General features: G+C 40.0%; 1 protein-coding gene across 30 annotated transcripts in view; it reads right to left on the bottom strand.

The window, feature by feature from the left end:
- Positions 1–18769, bottom strand: part of kcnma1a (potassium large conductance calcium-activated channel, subfamily M, alpha member 1a) — a 302368-nt gene that overhangs the window by 16741 nt on the left and 266858 nt on the right. For 19 of the 30 annotated variants that reach the window (XM_057848857.1, XM_057848838.1, XM_057848847.1 and 16 more), the window contains 6 exons: positions 17930–18056; positions 16567–16791; positions 14377–14569; positions 9221–9334; positions 2389–2472; positions 736–866 (listed from right to left, as the gene is read on the bottom strand). In XM_057848857.1, coding sequence (XP_057704840.1) covers positions 736–866; positions 2389–2472; positions 9221–9334; positions 14377–14569; positions 16567–16791; positions 17930–18056 — 874 coding nt within the window. The remainder of the gene's footprint in view (positions 1–735; positions 867–2388; positions 2473–9220; positions 9335–14376; positions 14570–16566; positions 16792–17929; positions 18057–18769) is intronic. The other 11 variants (XM_057848844.1, XM_057848852.1, XM_057848862.1 and 8 more) reach the window with 1 other exon arrangement.

Here is an 18769-nt window from a genome sequence, read left to right as displayed (position 1 = left end):
AAAAAAAATTGGGCTAGGGCAAATTGTACCAAAAACCCTTTAAATTTCAGGGGGGGGGGGGGGGGGGCAAAACATGAAAATTATCACCAGTTACTTTGCCAAGTAACTAATTACTCTTACATTCAGGTAACTGAGTTACTAACGCAATTACTTTTTGGGAGAAGTAATTTGTAACTGTAATTAATTACTTTTTTAAAGTAAGATTAACAACACTGGTGGCATCCAATTCTCAATCCATTGGTCTTAATCCTATGTGTGTCCACCTGCAGATAGAGCAGTTTAAACTCTTCTGGGAAGACTTTCACATGTATTGGAAATGTGTTTATAGGAACTTCTGTCCGTTCTTGAAGCTCATTTGTGAGGTCAAACACTTATTTGGATGACAGGGTTTGACACTCCTCTTTTGTTCTAATTTATCCTCAAGGTATTCAATTAGGTTGAGGTCGGTATGAAGACCAATCCGGTTAATCTACACTGAAGGTTAGGTTTAGTGCGAGTGTGCCGAATGTACACAATCATCACCCAGCATTCAATAAACCAGACAGCTTTCATGAAGGATTATAGCAACTGTTGAGAGGCTGAAATCAGAGGATTTGGACAATTCTAAGTCAAACAAGGGCTTGAAAAGATTTGTTTTCAGTTTTCAAAATAGTTGTTGATTAATTTGATAATTGCAATAACTAGTGCGCAGGTGGTAGCATCAAAATGCAGAAAGCATGCAGGGTGTGTACTCACGGCACTCATCAGGGAGTCGAGAACGCTGACGGCGAAGGCAGTTCCACAGGCAAAGGGCTGCGTGAGGTACAGCTCAGTGTCGGGGTCATCGTCGTCATCTTGGTCCAAGAACTGAACGTTAGAGTCGTTGACTGCAAGGACCCAAAATGGGCATAGTTAGCGGTGACAAGCAGTGACAACATGCAGTCAACTTGTAGCATTTTTATGAAGCCCTTTAGAGGGCAGGGAAATAAAATCAAACTGGACACCACATGTTTCTTTCTAAGAAGAATAATGTGATATTTTAAAGCCAAGCCAGGGACTTATAATAATGGTAAAGTTAAAATACAACACAATTAAACAATATTAATACAATATTAATTTGACTAAAAATAGATTTTTAGTTTTTTTGCACAAAATTCTTATGTACTTTAATTGGTGTCCTGAAAAGGTTCATAAATGCCTGTTGGAGGTAGTTTGTACACATATTTCGACATAAATATCAACATTCTCATCAGTAAGTCCTTGCAGTTAACTATAATTAATATATACTGTATATTATTTCTTTGTCAATGTATGAAAAGTGAGCATTTAAAAAAATCTTACATACATATATACATTTTCTCCTGCTTATCCGAGATAATTCTATGGAATGTCATGCAGGATGCGTGTCACACAGTTCAACAAACTAAACATTAATTTAAAGAAATCAATAATCAACATTATTCGATCAGTTTCATAACCATTGTAGAAGTCCCCTGAGAAGAACAGTTTACCAACGCATACAGTTAAGAAGAGGTTTTACGACACACTGTTGCTTGCTTTAAGGAACAAATGAATATCGTGACAAATACAATTTTCTAGATAGGATTTTAATTAATGAGACTTCAACAATGGGTTTTAGTGACATCCAAAAGTCATGCACACTGAAAGTCATGCTTGTTTTCTCAAGCTGATAGATGTGTTTGCCACATCATCGCCTCTCATATATTTACCTTAGCCCTGAAAATGAATGTCACAATATCATCACACTTAAAAATTTCAATAATCGAAACAAACAATAATCAGGATTCTCCCCAGTACAATGGTTCAATACCTGCAATGAGTAGTGGAAAATCGAAAAACAAACATCACACAAGAGCTTAACAGGATGGTTTGAGCTTGAGTTGAGTTTTTATTTTGAAATTTGATTTCTTTGCAGGCTCCCTGAGTGCTGGGGATGTCAGTCAACGAGACAAGAGTCTGATGCAAACAGGCCAAAGACGTGAACTGAGGGAGTTTGGACGTGTGTGTATGTGTATGTGAGGAGGAGGGATGGGAGGTGTTGCTATGAAAACAGCCACAAGGACAGAGTGAACATGATCAAAGGCCTCAGCGATGCTCTGCAAACGCAACTGGAGGGCGGGATAAAAAAAAACAAAAAGCAAAACAAAAGCAAAAAACAAAAAAAACAAAAAACAAAAAAAAAAATCATTAAAAAGAAAGGGCGCCAAACAAGACAGTCAATTTCGACGAGAAGGAAGAATAAGAATGTGTTCAAAGTGAAGCCATGGGAGCGGCGTGGGCCTCGACTGCAGCCAGATAAATCGAGACAAGCTGATGAGGAGCGGGGTGGCGGAGCGAAGGGACGGACGGACGGGCGGGCGTCTAGCGGAGGACAAAGGCTCATCTTACCCAGCTCTGTTATCATTTGTATGTTGGTCCCACTTTTTTTTTCCTGACTGAGTGAAAGCGATGGCAGCGGTTTGCCCGGCTTATCTAATGGTGACGAGGCAGTGAATAGAGGGGAGAAATTGCGTTGTTATTGAAGCACTTTTTACAAGGCGACATTAAAGACATCTCTCTGTCTACGATGCCACCAGTCTTCTCGCTAATAGGCGGCCGGCGTCCAAAAATATACAGCAGCCTCCTTTAAGAACCGTTCAGAGCCCATAACAGGCATATTGCACCAAAGTAGTGAAAAGGTCCTACTTAGTCTGCAAATGGTCCGGGAATGCAAACAGATTCAATTCTTGGCCAAAACCTAGGGTACACCTAGGGTACACCTGCACAATCTAATGAGAACCAAGAACTCTATGTTGTGGAGTTTGCCAGGAACTTCAGGACTGACTCATAGGCTACGTTCATACTACAGGTCTTAATGCACGAATCCGATTTTTTGTCATATCCGTTTTTTTGGCGTGCCCGTTCAGACTGCCTTTATCCATTGAGACCGTTCAAGTACGCGCTGAGCAAGACGACCCGCATGCGCAGAAGCATCAAAACAAATGACACACGTCATCTGTCATTCCAGGGATATCATATTTTGCTTTTCAAAAGGAGGACACAAATAACAGACATAAATAATCCCCGTTTAGGCTTATATTCAAAGTTTATATGGATCACACACACACGGGCAGTTTGCCCCGACCTCGGCCGTGTAGGCGATGTTGAAATATTGCTCACTTGGAGCAGAGAGAAAACTGAGCATTCTGAGGCTTATCCTCAACCCATTTTTATTTTTTATGACTGTTGTCAAGCTCAGCCCTTCCCCAAAAGCCATGTTCACTGCAAGCTAGGCGCTAATAACGCACAGCGGCACCGCTACGGTAAGCGTCTCTCTCGCTATTTGATGACGTAATTGCTGCATGAAATCCGATTTGGGAGAGTGGACAGTACAGACCGCCGCGACAGTCTGGAAAAATGTGGCCCAGATCGGATTTGAAATGGTCCAGTTCTATGCGACTTGTCACGTTCAGACCGTCAAGTTAATGCCTGACTCGAGTCGGAAAAACGTGAAAAAATCGGATTCGTGCATTAAGACCTGTAGTATGAACGTAGCCATAGAGACTCAAGAATTACTTAAAATTAGTGATGCACAATAATGTATTTTTCAGCCGATACCGATAACCGATAATTTCCTTCTCGTTCCAACCGATAACCGATAATGTCAAGCCGATAATTCTATTAAAAGATGTATGTAAAATTTTAAAGTATACACAAGAGAAAATATTACTGTGCAAAAATATTATTGCTCTTTTTTTCAACATGAAATGTGAACAAGTAGTAAATTCCAACATCTAAATAAAGACAGATTGTCTGACATTGTGTAATGGTAAACTTTTGGCAACAATTACTTACAGAGTAAATACTTTAAATTGCACATAAATGGCTTTAAAAGTAAGCCATTCCTAACGTATAAGATTACTACACAGCAAACACACAACTCCTTAAAACTAGTTAAATTCCCTTGTTTTCAGTGTAAATCTGTTGGAAATAAGTGAAATTAACTGCCAGCACTTCAAGTATATTTCACTCAGATTTCTTGAAGAAAAATAGCCAGCTGAAAATAAAGCTTAACAGCCTTATTTTAAGCAATTAATTATTATACATAATCCTAAAAAAAAAAACTTGTCAGAAATGTTCTTTATTCAAGAATATGTATGGTTCAAAACATTATTTGAAAGCAATTTTTTCTTGATTTAGGTGAAAAATGACCTTATTTTTTTTTTTAGATGTTTGGGCTTAATAAGAACAAATGGCAATATTTAGTTCAAGTAAGTGGAATAATCTGGCGCATTCATCTGTTAACTAGTCTTCAACATTCAAACAAGATGGGGAAAATGATTTGACTAGATTTAAGAAGAATGATCTGATTAAGACGTCATAAATTTAAAGCGTACTGAATGCATTACTGACTGGATGACTTCTTTGTGTGGTTTGGTGCATGTAACAATGATCAACTAACCAGTGTGCCGTCATGATAAACATGCTTACTTGACATCACTTTTCCAAATGTCAGTGGTAAAACTGATGTGATCGGCATGTCTTTCACGAAGAATCGTGGTCTTATAAACTGCATTATTTTTTCATTCAGGGGTTTGGCTATCGGGTCATTTCGGGAATTTCCTCCCGCCTGTGCCCTTCAGTCCGTCCGGCTGCCAAATTAGCACCCGCGCCAGGCCTCTGTCTTGAACCGAAGTGGCGGCGGCAGCTAAGGTTGTACCGGATATCCGCCCGCCCCGGCCAGCTCGCTGCGGCGTATTCGGTGCATGGCTCTGCTCTGCCCGCCTAGGGCGAGGCGGCGGCCCACCGGACCGGCGGGCTCCGTCGGAAGACATCTACTTGTCGACTATCGGTCTCGTGAGGTGTTTAGCCATAGATGGGAGTTTACCACCCGCTTTGGGCTGCATTCCCAAACAACCCGACTCCGGGAGGACCGCAGCGTCTCTGTATAGTCACAAGCCCCGTAGCTTCCTTTATAGTTTATTTGTGTTTACAATGGCTTTAGCATTCGCGCTAGCAGCAGCCTCGTATTCGTTCCAAAAATCTTTGTGATGCAGTTTTAAATGGCTGCTGGGTTAGTGGTGTTCAATGAGGACGCTTTCATTACGCCTCGTGGAACTTTTGCAGTGCATGTTTTGTAGATGGCGAGAGCGTCGTTTATTTCATTTCACTCACGGGAAAATCAACGCATGCTAGTGAGAGCGCCTCAACACTGATAACACCGCCTCCTCTATGACGCCGTACTCCTCAACCCCTCCTCCCACAGGGCTTCAGAGAGGGGAGGGGTTGAGCAGGCGGCGGTGGAGAATTTGAGAAAACTGCTTGGTTGCGCACATTTGGAGGCTATGCATTATCGGTTGATTTTTTTTAATCTGTATTATCTGTGTGACGTCATAATTGACATTATCAGCCGATAATTATCGGTAACCGATATTATCGTGTATCTTTACTTAAAATGAATAAAGATTATGTAGGTTTCTGCAGAGTGAACATAACACTCAATCATGCAAGCACAGGCACTAGTACAAGTCAGAAAAGTTTTAATAATGCTTTTAAATCTGTCAGAATGTCTATGTCACACCTATCAGAACATGTCTTTGGTGGCACCTGGTGCCAATACGCCTTCACAATCTGTGGATCATATTGTTCTAAAATATACAGTAAGTCAAGGAAATAAGGGGCAAACACTTTAATGCTAACTACATGCCTCAAAACTATATAATCAATAGAACATCATGTTATCAATCCTGTAAATAAAAATTACTTGTAAATAGAAATTTTTGGAGAAAAAAAATAATAATAAAAAGGCAAGAATAAAAAAGCGTACAGCTGAAATTACTTTTTGTCTTGATATACAGTGGTACTTCTACATATGAAGTCAATTCGTTCCAGGACCTTGTTTGTAAGTCGAAATAGTCGGATGTCGAGCAGGATATCCCCATAAGAACACATTGTAATTCCATTAATTCGTTCCACAGCCCGAAAACCACAACTAAATCCTTAAATGGCAATTACACATCGCAAAACGAATAAATTAAAAACAAAAATCGGAAATATAAAAATAATAATTCCTGTAATAGTATAACGAATCGGGTTCTAATGTGGCAGACGTGTTTTGGGTGCTGAAAGGTGCCGTAGAGAGCTTACTTTCTCTTTTGATGTTTTGTTGTTGACGTTAACTGCGGTGGACAGTAGGCGTGTTGTGTTGCACAAGTTGTAAAATAAATTATTAAAAACCTGAAGAAGCTGGCGATTTCTTTGGCGATGTTACCACAATAATAATTGTCACCTTAACTTATAAAGACTGGCGAACGGAGGTCGGAAGTTGACCGTCGAGATCGTAGACATTGTACGGCCGTATTGTCGAGCCAGTTCACGGATGCGCAGCACACGCTCATGTTTTTCTATCATTTTCATCTTCAATTCAATGGTAAGCATCACCTTTTTCCAACACCTGTACTAACCCTCTTGGAACTCGTGTTGATTTCTCTCACAAGAAAATCTGCAGTGCGTCAGTCTTGCGGCAAATTAAAGAAACTGCAGTGCTGTCATAAATCGTCGTATTTCGAGCATGTCGTTGGCTGTAGAAACAAATGGCGAGTAAAATTTTACATCGGATGTCGAAAAGATCGTGTGTCGAAGCGATAGAATGTCGAGGTATCTTTTTTGTAGTTCAAGACACTATTGGCCAGGATGTGATAAGGTTACGTGACTGGCTGAGGAACTATCAAGTCAAATCGTACAGCTCAGCTTCTTTTATTATTACTATTCCTGAATGTTTTTTCTCCACACCTAAGCCTAGTTGTTGGTTAAAATGCACAAGTATGCTGATAAAAAAAGTATAAATCAGTAACTGTCGAAAAAGTGAGTTAAAATGTAAACATCGTCAAAGTTGTGCACACCCAAACTATCTAATTGTACCCCTAATAGAGCAGGGCGGTTAACCGAAAATTTACCGTTACCGACAATCTTCACGTTGACCGACGTAATTTTGACCATGTCGGTATATTCGGTAATTTAATAAAAGAAGAAAATATAGTCTTTTCATCCCGCTTTGACTCTGTTGTTCGGCTATGTTCATTCCCCTTTAAGAAAGTAGACAGTGTGCTTACGTTTGGAGTCACATGGTTTTCAGGAAGCCAATCAAACAGAAGCCCGGTAGGCTAACGCTAACCTCTTTAAGCCTGTGTCATTGCTTATCTGTGAAGATGTGTTCAAAGCAGTATTTGTAATACACGACAGTGCTAGTCTTGTAAGTGGCTCGTCCTAGATGACGGGGAGTAACTATGTATTGTTTATTTTTTGTAAAAATTACAGTACAGTAAGCACAGTGCTTGGGAACAGGAATATTATTTATTGAATACTGTAAGGATTTCCAAAATCATAAGATGTAAATAATTGAGCCGAATAAAAGAAAGGAAAGGTTTGTGAAACATTTTATTTTTTAATTAAGTATAATTTCTGGGGGGCGGGTGAATGTGTCGTATTTGTATCTATTCTAAATATCTAAACGTATGCCACTATCTAGTGTATAACAATGCGGAATGAATTTAATGAAATTCAAATGATGATATTTTTCAAGTCATACAAGCTGTTATAAATGTTCACACAAGAATTCTTATAGTTTTCCAAGATTTTTTTTTAATACTTAATGTTTAGACTGCATGTGCAATTGTTAAATTGAAAGCTGGTAAATAAATTTAACGAGAAACTGTTCATTTGTATTCCATGCATTGATTCAAATTTTCAAATTATATAACAGTTTGCTTGGGCGAATTTATCGTCATTTATCGTTATCGAGGTAAATCTGCTCAATTTATCGTGATACGTACTTAAGGCCATATCGCCCAGCCCTAACCCCTAATTGTATTAAAATAGGTACATTCACTTCTAATGTAGCTAAAGCAATAAAATGTCTTTATTACCTTTTTTAAATCTTAATAATTTAGGAATTCAAATTAGTTTCATTTCCAATAACACAGATGTGAAGGAGTATGTTATTTAAAAAAAAAAAAAAAAGCCTTTCTGCGGAACTAATTACAGATTTTATTTTGTCCTGGTCATAGGGGCAATGAGCATTTGATCATGCAGGTGTACCCAAAGTGTCAATTCAAGTAAATCTCGCAAACAAAAAAGGATTTTGAATACTTTGCCTTCTTTCCTACCTAAACCACGATACTGCTGTGCTTCAGAGTACAAAAGTGTCTTGTGTCAGTGGTTTACTGTGCAATGCTGACATGGATAGAATGTTGTTCTGGCGATCACGTGTGCGGTCAAATGGGAGAACCTCTCCACAGGTAATGGCCAGCCCGGTTACTTGTAACATTAGGTCCAGCTCCTTTCTCTTGCTGGCCTTCTCTTAGCTTGCGCTCATGCTCCATTGCTCCCTAATTGGGTCAGGGGAGACAGAGGAGGCAGCCTCTGGTGCCTCCCAAGACCCCTCAGAGATCTGAAAGTTTCATGAGTCCCCAGTACCGCTGGGAATACAGCCACTGCCATTGTTATTAATAAATGGACCCATTTTGCAACCAAGGCAGTTTTCACCCCCTTTTCGCTCCCCCACCTCTTTCTTTCCCCCCGTCAGGCTGAGTTGCTCTTGCGCATTAGTGGACAAATTGCAAAGGATGCGGCGGCGGTCCTTAAAAAAGTGCCTGAATTGCTCACGGTACAGTTAGTCCGTGTTGGTAAATTAGCACTGCAAGAGTTAACAATTGACACATCCACACATTAGGGTTAAGCAAGGCAAACCACAATACACAAGTGAACCAAAATTCCACTTGATTTTGACTGAGTTGGATGTTTTGGTAGTGGAATGAAATCTTAGGTTTGCCACTATAAAAGGGTAAAGACGGAAAGATTGATGACGACTGTAGAGCAGGAAATGGAACTTGTACCAACGTAAGAAAGTGGCCCCAGTGTCACTGTTCTGACAATTCTTAGAAGTCCAATGCGCTATCCATTAACAGAATCAGTAAACGTAGTCTTACAACACAGCGGTTAACAAGCTAACGGCATTCAAATTGTTTTTCAAATACTTTTACATATCGTCGCTGTCCAATGCAAAACATGTGACTCCTAATGTTTATGCTTTCATTTTTATCCAAAACACAACATGAATATTGTTTGCCGTGTATCAGATAAAAAGAAAAAAACGCACAAAATTTGGACTTGCACGCTTTTTCTTGGGCAGCGACAACATGTGAATGCATTTGTTTATATTTGCATTGGAGGTGAGATTTACCTAATTCTGTGATAATGGGGATGTTAGATCCGGTGGTGACGGAAGCCTGACGCACAAAGCCATGTACTGGACTGCTGTCTGGAGATGACCTGTCCATTCCAGGAGGCGTGAAACCTGCACATGCCAAAACATCGTTGGAATAAGTGAGTGAAAAATACATTGAAATTCACCAAAAAGTTCAGTGTAGCATGTATTTTAAGTTATCTTGTGGATTTTCACCTTTAACAGATGGGACAAGAATATACAGTACAAACATGACAAATGGGGGTTCAGCGAGAAACCTGTACCTGTTTACACTTAACTGTTTTGCGATAGAAATAAATTGACTTTCTGTATGAAAAAAATCTTTTAAAAATTAGAACTCCCTACGAGTCAAGCAGCATTTCATGTACATTGGAGTTTGTACTGTAGAGCAAACATATGGTGATATCAGAAAGCAAGTTTTGATAGCGTTACATACAGCATAGTGTATGTCAGCTAAGTCAGCATGAAGCTGTTTGGCATCTTTCAAACGTAGCGTCAATGATGAAGAAGTGGCGAAAGATGACAGCAGCCTAAAAAAATTGCAGTGCTTTTAGGGGTCAGCTAGGATGTATTTAGCATTCATGGCTTTCCATCAGCAGCGCAGCATCAATTTTACATGTCCCTCATTTTGTAACAATAAAAGTTGGCCAAGTGGATACTAGAAAACCTTTTATGGGAAATGGCATGGATCGCGACGACAAGTGACAGCGGAGCAAATTCGCGTGACTTCACATTTTTGCATTCCCTCAAAGTGACAAGTAAACACCTTAAATTGGTAATGCAAGATGCATAATGCATCAGCCGTGTTTTGACATCCATCATTTAGTGCTGACTGCAGCGAAATGCCACCAGCCAGGAACTATACAATACATTCAGGTCACCGTTTTATCACTGAGTGTGTCTTTCCTGTCAAGATACTCGATGAGAGGCTTAGATTACAAAAGAAGAGCCACATAGTCATTGGAGCGGCACAGCTAATCATCTATCTTGTTATTCCAATGATTGCACTTGGATTGACACCCAGTCATCATGTTGACTTTTGTCCATGAAGAATGAAAGACTGATGTTAGCCTTTTTCTGGAGACAACTTTGTTTTTTATATTTCATAAACACTTCTCTCTTATCATTTTGAAAACTCTGCAGCTGGCACGGCATTGACTAGCGCAAGAAGTCATTGTCACTGAGAGAAAAAGACAGTAAACCCTGATGTTCTCCTTTTAAAAGATGTTACAAAAACTTCTTTAACATGTGACATGGTGAGCTGGAACAAAAGAGATTGCTTAACTTCCATGTTGTGTAATAAGATTGCACTTCAGACAGAGAATATCATATAGCAAACACTGACACAGGCACTGGAGTTGCATAAAGTCAACAAACCACACTTTGCCTTTGAAACAGTCTTGCCTTTCTTTAGCTTTGCAATAAACTTCATTAAGGATGGCTTCTAGTGCTTCTCACTTATATCTCAAAGCACAAATTTATTATTCACATATTGACATAGCTTTCTGCAATAAGATATAGTGAGGAAAATAAGTATTTGAACACCTTGCGATTTTAAAAGTTCTCCAACTTAGAAATGATGGGCGGGTTTGAAATGTTCATTTTAGGTGCTTGTCCACTGTGAGAGACAATCTAAAAAAATAAAATAAAATAAAAACATATCAAAGTGTATGATTTTTCAACAATTTATTTGTATTATACTGCTGCAAATAAGTATTTGAACACCTGTCTATTAGCTACAATTGTGAGCCTCAAAGACCTGTTAGTCACCTTTGAAAAGTCAACCTCCACTTATTCTCCAAAATAAAGAGGAGTCGGGGTGGACCTTTTGAGTCTGACTTTTGGCCTGTTTGAGGCGGTTTGCCCACCTGTCCACGCCTTACACCCCAAAGAGCTGGCCAAAGACACTAGAGACAGAATTGTAGACCTCTACAAGGCTGGAAAGAGTTATGGGGGAATTGCCAAGCAGCTTGGTGATATAAAATCCACCGTTGGCTTAATTATTACAAAATGGAAGAACCTAAACATAGCTGTCAATCTAACCTCGGACTGGGGCTTCATGCAAGATCTATCTCATGGCTGTCAATCTAACCTCGGACTGGGGCTCCATGCAAGATCTATTTCGTAGGGTCACAATGATGCTAAGAATGGTGAGAAATCAGCCAAGATCTACACAGGAGGAGTTTGTCAATGACCTGAAAGGAGCTGGGATCATTATTTCCAAGATTCCCGGAAGGTTCCCCTCTTACACCACCACATGTCCTGGCCCATGTTAAGTTTGCCAATGACCATTCGGATGATCCAGAGGAGTCATGGGAGAAAGTCATGCGGTCATATGAGACTAAAATGGAACTTTTTGGTCTTAATTCCACTCATTGTGTTTGAAGGGAAGAAGAATGATGAGTACCACCCCATGAACACCATCCCGACTGTGAAGCATGGGAGTGGTAGTATCATGATTTGGGGGTGTTTTTCTGCACATGGTAGTGGACAACTGCACTGCATTAAAGAGAGGATGACCAGGACCATGTATTGTGAGATTTTGGGGAATTCCCCCTCCCACAGTTACAGCATTGAAAATGGGTCGTAACTGGGTCTTCCAACATGGCAATGGCCCGAAACAGACAGCCAGAATAACCAAGGAGTGGGTTCGTAAAAAGCATATCAAGGTTCTGGAGGGGCCTACCAATGTCAAGACCGAAACCCAATAGAAAATCTTTGGAGGAAGCTCAAACTCAGTGTTTCTCAGTGACAGTCCAGAAACCTGATTGATCTAGAGAAGATCTGTGTGGAGCAGTGGTGCAAAATCTCTGCTGCAGTTTGTGCAAATGTTTGACCTCTGTAATTGTAAACAAAGGCTACTGTACCAAATATTGACATTGATTTTCTCAGGTGTTTAAATACTTATTTCTAGAAGTACTATACAAAAAATTGTTTAAAAAATCATACACTGTGATTTGTGGATTTTTTTTTTTTTTTAGATTGTCTCTCACAGTGTACAAGCATCATTTCCAAGTGGGAGAACTTGCAAAATCACGGGGTGTTCAAATACTTATTTTTCTCACTGTAATTAATAAGGTATTTGCCAGTTATCATCAGGGCCAGAGTTTGGTGCAATGTATAATGAATCGGGTCTCTGGTATAAAATTTTGCACTCTCATAATGGCATTCAAACCAGTTACTGTATGTTAAACCACTTGAATCACACCAGCTCCAAGAATGTATTGACACTCTGCACCCCTTCAGTGAAAAATAGAAGAAAAAAAAACCCTAAACCTTTATGAAGCAGTTTGAAAGAGTCTGTTGTAGCTGCAGTATCTTGCCTACCTGTCCATGAAGCGATTGTGTTTCTAATGCACACAACATCTCCTGGAGGCAGTTGCTGCCTTCAAGTGTTTGGCAGCATGTTGCAAGAGTCAAGTGGGATCTGGCTTACGTAGCCCCCACCATTCATCCCTGTAGGCCCCCGGGCACGGTGATGCTCTGCGGTTGACTACAGGCTACAGCCGCCGTGAGAAGCTCTCCCCCAGGAAGGCACTTGTTTACTTATTCATTTGCACCTTCTTGTTTTCAATTCCGCAGACGGTGCGTGAACGGGAGCGTCGCTAGGAGGAAGGAACCCCCCAAAGCGTTACTATGATACAACACAAGTGTCTGGCTATGTGTGTATTTCCTGATGTATGCATGAGTGCACTGCGGTGGTGTTCTCTAAAGTGAAGTATTTTTCACTGAAATGAGTGTTTGATATAAGACCCAATTATTGATGACAATGGGCGCCATCCATCGACCCAGAGAGAAGACATAGGCAAGTGGGTTTTCCATATTGGGGTGGCTTCCTGTGAATAGTGCTCCCCAGAGCAGTCCCTAGGCTGATTTACCTCTGATTATTGTTTCTCAGCCGCATGGCCATCGACAGCGCATCACTCACTCAAGGCTGCAGGAATAACAGCATTGGCATTCTCCTAAAACATGGGCAAGTGCTCGCCACTAAAACCCTTCTGCTTTGATTTGTACTTACAACAGTAGCACAGAATAGTCCCGAGTTCGAGCCACGTCGTCTTTCAAACTAATCATAAACTGCGGGGATTAGCTGTCTGGATGGCATTGGCCACATTTGCGTCTGTGGTCGCGCCATCCGTTCAGGAAGTCGTCGCTGTTTGGTCGTGACTAATGAGCGGCAGCTGAGTCTCGCCGCCTGGTGATTTGTACTCGCTGCTTAATGTTGATGAGGCCTGATGGGAGGCCCAGATCGAGTGTTTGTCAGCAAACATCTACAATCTGTTCCAGACCGATCGCCAGACATGGGAAACAACAACATCCTAAATGACACCATCATGTTGATATCATTATAAAGTATTAGTGGGGAGGTTTAGCAGCTTGTAATTACCAGTGAACAAGACTGGAATGATTAGAAAATGATGTGGCGTAAACACTCTTGAAAAGCGTCTTTACTAAATCCAGGTCATACACGCCACTTGAATATTCATTTCAGAGCACTGTACTGAGTAACAGCATTATATGGACACATTTGTACATGATTCTGTCAGATGGTTCACTTGACTGACTCTATTTGAATGTCCAATATTTCATTTGTCAAAAGGTTTTTATTTAATTTTAATATTGCTAAATGAAAATAAACCAGATTGAACAAACATCTATATGGTGATGATGCTCTCATAAGTTAATGGCAAATTCCCATTATTAAAGTATTTGAGCCTCTCCAAAATGATTTAAGAGCGTACAAATCTGCTTCAGTTCGAAAATAAAAGAGCCATGACAAAATATTGTTACTGATATCAAAACGTAAAGTACAGCATTGAAGAATATGCATGATATATAATATACACGAAGTGTTCTTGGAATTGCAAATCAGGTTGAAAATGTGTGAGCAGTCAAGTTTCACACCCCAAAATGAGAACAGAATTTAACATTGATTGATTGATAAAGCGATTGCATGTATCATTGTTGTGGTTCTCATACAGTAGTGCCTCAGACTAAAAATGTGGTGACTGCCATCTTTTAACCCCTCAAATCTTTCTTGTTAAAAAAAAAAAAATCTTTGACTTCCCTTCTTCCCACAACCTGTCCCTTTGGGCAGCAGTGCACCCAGAGTGTAAGAGGATGATCCTTACCTTGGGAATTAGCCTGCAACACCCCAATGCTGTCATCAAACTGCATAGATTTGATGTTGAGCGAAGCCAAAATGCATTCTTTATCCTGCAGGGAGGCATCTTCGATATTGTTCTGATTGGCTGACAGTATTACGCACATGTCGCAGAGGTTGATGTTGACAGCCCTTAAATCTGCACGACTTAATGGCGTACCCTTTGGGGTGAGGCGGGAAGACAGAGGGATACAAAACAAAAGAGAGAGAGAAACAAATTCAGGGTCCCCCCAGGATTGATAAATCTAAATTCAAGACTTTTAAGACCTTTTTTAATGCCATTTCAACTGAAAATTAATACTTTTCTCGCACCCATTATTTAGACCATATTGAATCATTTTAAATAAATAAATCACTGAACATCAAATTTCATCCTCAATTACTAAGTGTGTTTGACAAAAGAATGCACATATACTGAAGATACAATTAAAACACATTTAAAGTAACATTATAAAGTCTGTCAGAATTTTTTTAAACACACACACGCACACAATAATTATGGACAAAAAGAGGAGGAGGACAGGCCTCAGACCAGCCATCTTCTGTGACAGGCTAGCCGCTAGTGCACCTGCCAAGACCCCAGTGAACATGGCTAACTCTCGAGTTAAAACGGCGAAATTCACATTCATTTGAAAGGCAAACCGAAATGTTTAAGCAGGTTCACTGCCTTCGCATGACCCATAAACTGCAACTTAAAGTATCTGGATGTAACTTGAGCCCCTATCACATACCCCAAAACAACGGGTTTTGAAATAATTATATATTAACGATGTATGAATGATAAACTAAGGAATACTTGTTATAAAATAATTTGGATTTAAAAAAAAAAAGAAGGCACTGTATGGTCATTGCAGAGCCAGAGCGTGCCTATACGCCCTTTTTAGTCTTCCCCTCTGCGAGTCCGCAAAACCGCACCTGTTTATTTATATTTAACAAACTTTTCCAGCGTTATTTCGTTGTGTAAATAAATTTATAATGATCATAAATATATGTAGTCTATTTAAACATTAAGAAAATGTGCGTTTTTTTTTCTGCCAACTGAGAATTCGTTATAAAAGACAGGCTTTTATGCAGACATCGTCACAAATGTTATCACACAAAACGCGGGTCACGGACCAGTTCGGGTCGGGCTGGACTTTTTAGGCCCGATTTTACCTCTATCTTAAAGTCTTGATGAGCTTAAATTGGCTGCAGAAGTCAGGAGTGCTCCCTCCGGGGAAAAAAAACACGATTTGAGCAACATTATGTTTAACAAACTTTCCCAGCGTTATATCATTGTGTAAATGCACTTATAATGGTCATAAAAATATGTAGACTATTTAAACATTAAGAAAATGTGCGTTTTTTTTCCTGCTAACTGAAAATTCATTACAAAAGACATCGGGAACGCTCCCACTGGAACAAAACGCAATATGACCAACATTGTGACAGTCGATGCAGACCAAAAATGACGTAATATCTGAAACAGATCACCAATGGACTCATTTGAAGTATATGACTGATGGTCTGTTTTGGTGTTCAGAATCCACAATAGTTCTGCCTGTAGGGTTTTCGTTCCACCGACAAACGGACGCATTGCCGATGCAGAGGTGGATGGATTCTCCGTTTTGCCGGTTGTGGTGGTTTGGCACGCACGAGTTGCATTTCGATTTGTAGTGCAGTGCATCGTAAAAATTCTATGCGTCATCTTCGTTGTGGATTTAAAAAAAAAAACACATGAAAAAACTTCGTCACGGATATAATTTAGGTTGCACCGAGATGTTCTTGAAAATTAAGACTACGGTGAAAAAATTCCAGACTTACAACAGCTAATTTAATACTTTTCATACCTTTAATAATGGAAAACTAAATTCAATGCTTTTTTAATACTTTTAATAACCCGCGGGTACCCTGAAATTGAAGTGAGCAGTTACAGTTGAGCTGTGCTGAACTAGTTAAACATGTATTGAAGTGACGTCATTTCATTGATGTAGTTTTGCTTTTGAAGACTGAATTGAAGACGAGCCTACATCATCAGTTAGACCGAGCCTAACGAGCTGAGAATGTTCCGGAACTCGTCACGGAAAAATCCCTCAGTCAAATTAGCGGGTTTCCATGTAAATGTAGTATAAAGAGGATACCCATTTAACCCTAATCTGGGATGATGATGTAAACTCACAGGTAAAATGGAGACCTTGGGGAAGTTGTGTAGCGTCTCCCACTCTCGTCGCAAATAGTCTAGCGAGCCCACAAAAACGATGGGCTTGAGTTCATGAAAATGGAAGTTGCTGGCTCTTAAAGGCATCACCAAGTTTCGCAGCCCCACTAAAGCGGACGTGACATCCCCAAATATACAGACCACCACATGGCCGCTGAGCACGGTCATGGAGGCTTCACTCCGGGTCTGAAGAAACAAGAGGGAGAGGGAAAGAGCACAGAAAAATCAATAAAGAGCTGAACTACCCGATAAAAGTGCTGCGGGAGTTTAACATAAAATAACAGCTGATTTACTTGATTACTCCAATAATGTTTACCAATAATACATATAAATGTCACATTCTACTTCATGACCAAGAGCAGCTGACTCAGAGTCAGTTGCTGATGAACGCAGTTTGTAAGACTTTAGGCAAGTTGGGGAAATATGGGGAGAATCCTCACAAAAAGAATACATGTTGAAGTAGAATAAGCTATTGGAAAAAAGTTTCATTCTGTTCAAGTGTAAGTGTGGCTTAAATCAGGGTAATAGCTGATGGAAGACTTCCCTTTTGTACAGTATTTCTCCTGTCTTTTGATTAATAATGCAGGGCATATGGAGGCAGAATTAATTGTTGGTTACTTAACTCTTTCTGCACTGTCGCACGTGATCGATGGTGGAAAAATATAGAAATTATGAAAAAGGACTAAAATATAAGTGGCTGACGTACCACTTGTGGCATGACATCTATTCGAGTTGATGTTTTGATTGAGGAAAATATTCACTGTTTTCAACTATCAATAACAGTTCTGTACCCTATTTAAGTTTGCTAGTTAGTGTTTTTTTTTTTTTTTTTTCAAAAACAGTTGCAATTCAATATTGTGAATATGCAACAATAATAGCAGTATCAGATCCCTTACAAAAATTACAAAAATAAAAATATTCAAATCTTGCGAATAATCCATAGAGTGTTGTATTGGAATGAAAGTTGTGCAGTGGTCTTTCAGATAGATGATAATTTATGGGTACACCTAAATGCTTGCAAACTGCCCAGTTGCATAGACATCACAGCAACCGCATGAGTGGACACCCGCAACTCTGTTCACTTAAACCTACTGTATGTGCACAAATGTTAAGAAAACCATTAACTCACCTTGAAGCACAGAGGCAGAGAAAGAAATATCAATACATATTAGTATGTGATTTGATGACTTAACAAGCGTGAAGGGAAACTCCTCATGATACTTACTTTTAGTTTTTCTAATATTTTGTGTATAATGTGTGTGGTTCTTTTTTTGTTTGTTTTGTTCTTTTAGTAGCACTGTCATAAAATTGAGCTTTTACTCACCAGAATGACTTTTTCGATGTCTTTTGAGGGGCACCAGTGAAACATTCCGGTGGAGTCATACCTCTTCACATTCATGTCCATGTTTTCAATTTGTTCATTACCAGGTATTAGAAGAGGGTCGTGTCTACTGCAAAACAACAAAAAGAGAGTCATGCTGGACCATTTTGTATATTGTTTGGGGATTACTATGATATGCTGTGATCTATTAATCAGCGTTAGATTCTTCATTCTTCTTTTGTAGGCATTGTGCCTTGGCGACAGCATTTCTCAGTGAAGACACGCAATTTGTGAGGGAATTGCAATTTCTACTCCAGGTCCTTGATGTCAAGTCATCAGGAAGCTCAAAGGCGCAGTCAGGCGCTCGCTCGCAGCGCTAGCGAGAAGAGCGACAAGACTTGAACGTTACAGACTGACACGCTGCACAACACAGCGCCAATTACCAGCTTTTAGCCTCTCTTTCCAGCTCCTGACGCCACGCCGTGCAAACAGTAAAAGGCGCCAACAGGCTCCTATTTTAAATATTTCAAGCATTTGCCCAATCACATTTCGCCTCCCCAACTGACAGCCATGAATGTTTCAGCAGCGTGTCACGAGCAAGCGGGCTAATCCACAGCAGTGGGGCCTTGAGTTTTATCCAGTGTAACACTGACCATGAAAGGGTTCCTGTCAGTCCCGCTTTAACGCCGCTGCTGCTCTCGCGTTTATGCTACAAGACGTACTCTCACGCTTGCTACAAAGGAAATCCAGACATTTTGATCCACAATACTAAGTCGGGAAGTAGAGGACAAACACAACATACAGCTCTTCTGTGTAACATTGCTAATGTTTGTGGAAAAAAGA

This window comes from Corythoichthys intestinalis, chromosome 10 (assembly GCF_030265065.1).
Source record: "Corythoichthys intestinalis isolate RoL2023-P3 chromosome 10, ASM3026506v1, whole genome shotgun sequence".
Lineage (NCBI taxonomy): Eukaryota > Metazoa > Chordata > Actinopteri > Syngnathiformes > Syngnathidae > Corythoichthys > Corythoichthys intestinalis.
This window is presented reverse-complemented; position numbering and strand designations above follow the sequence as displayed.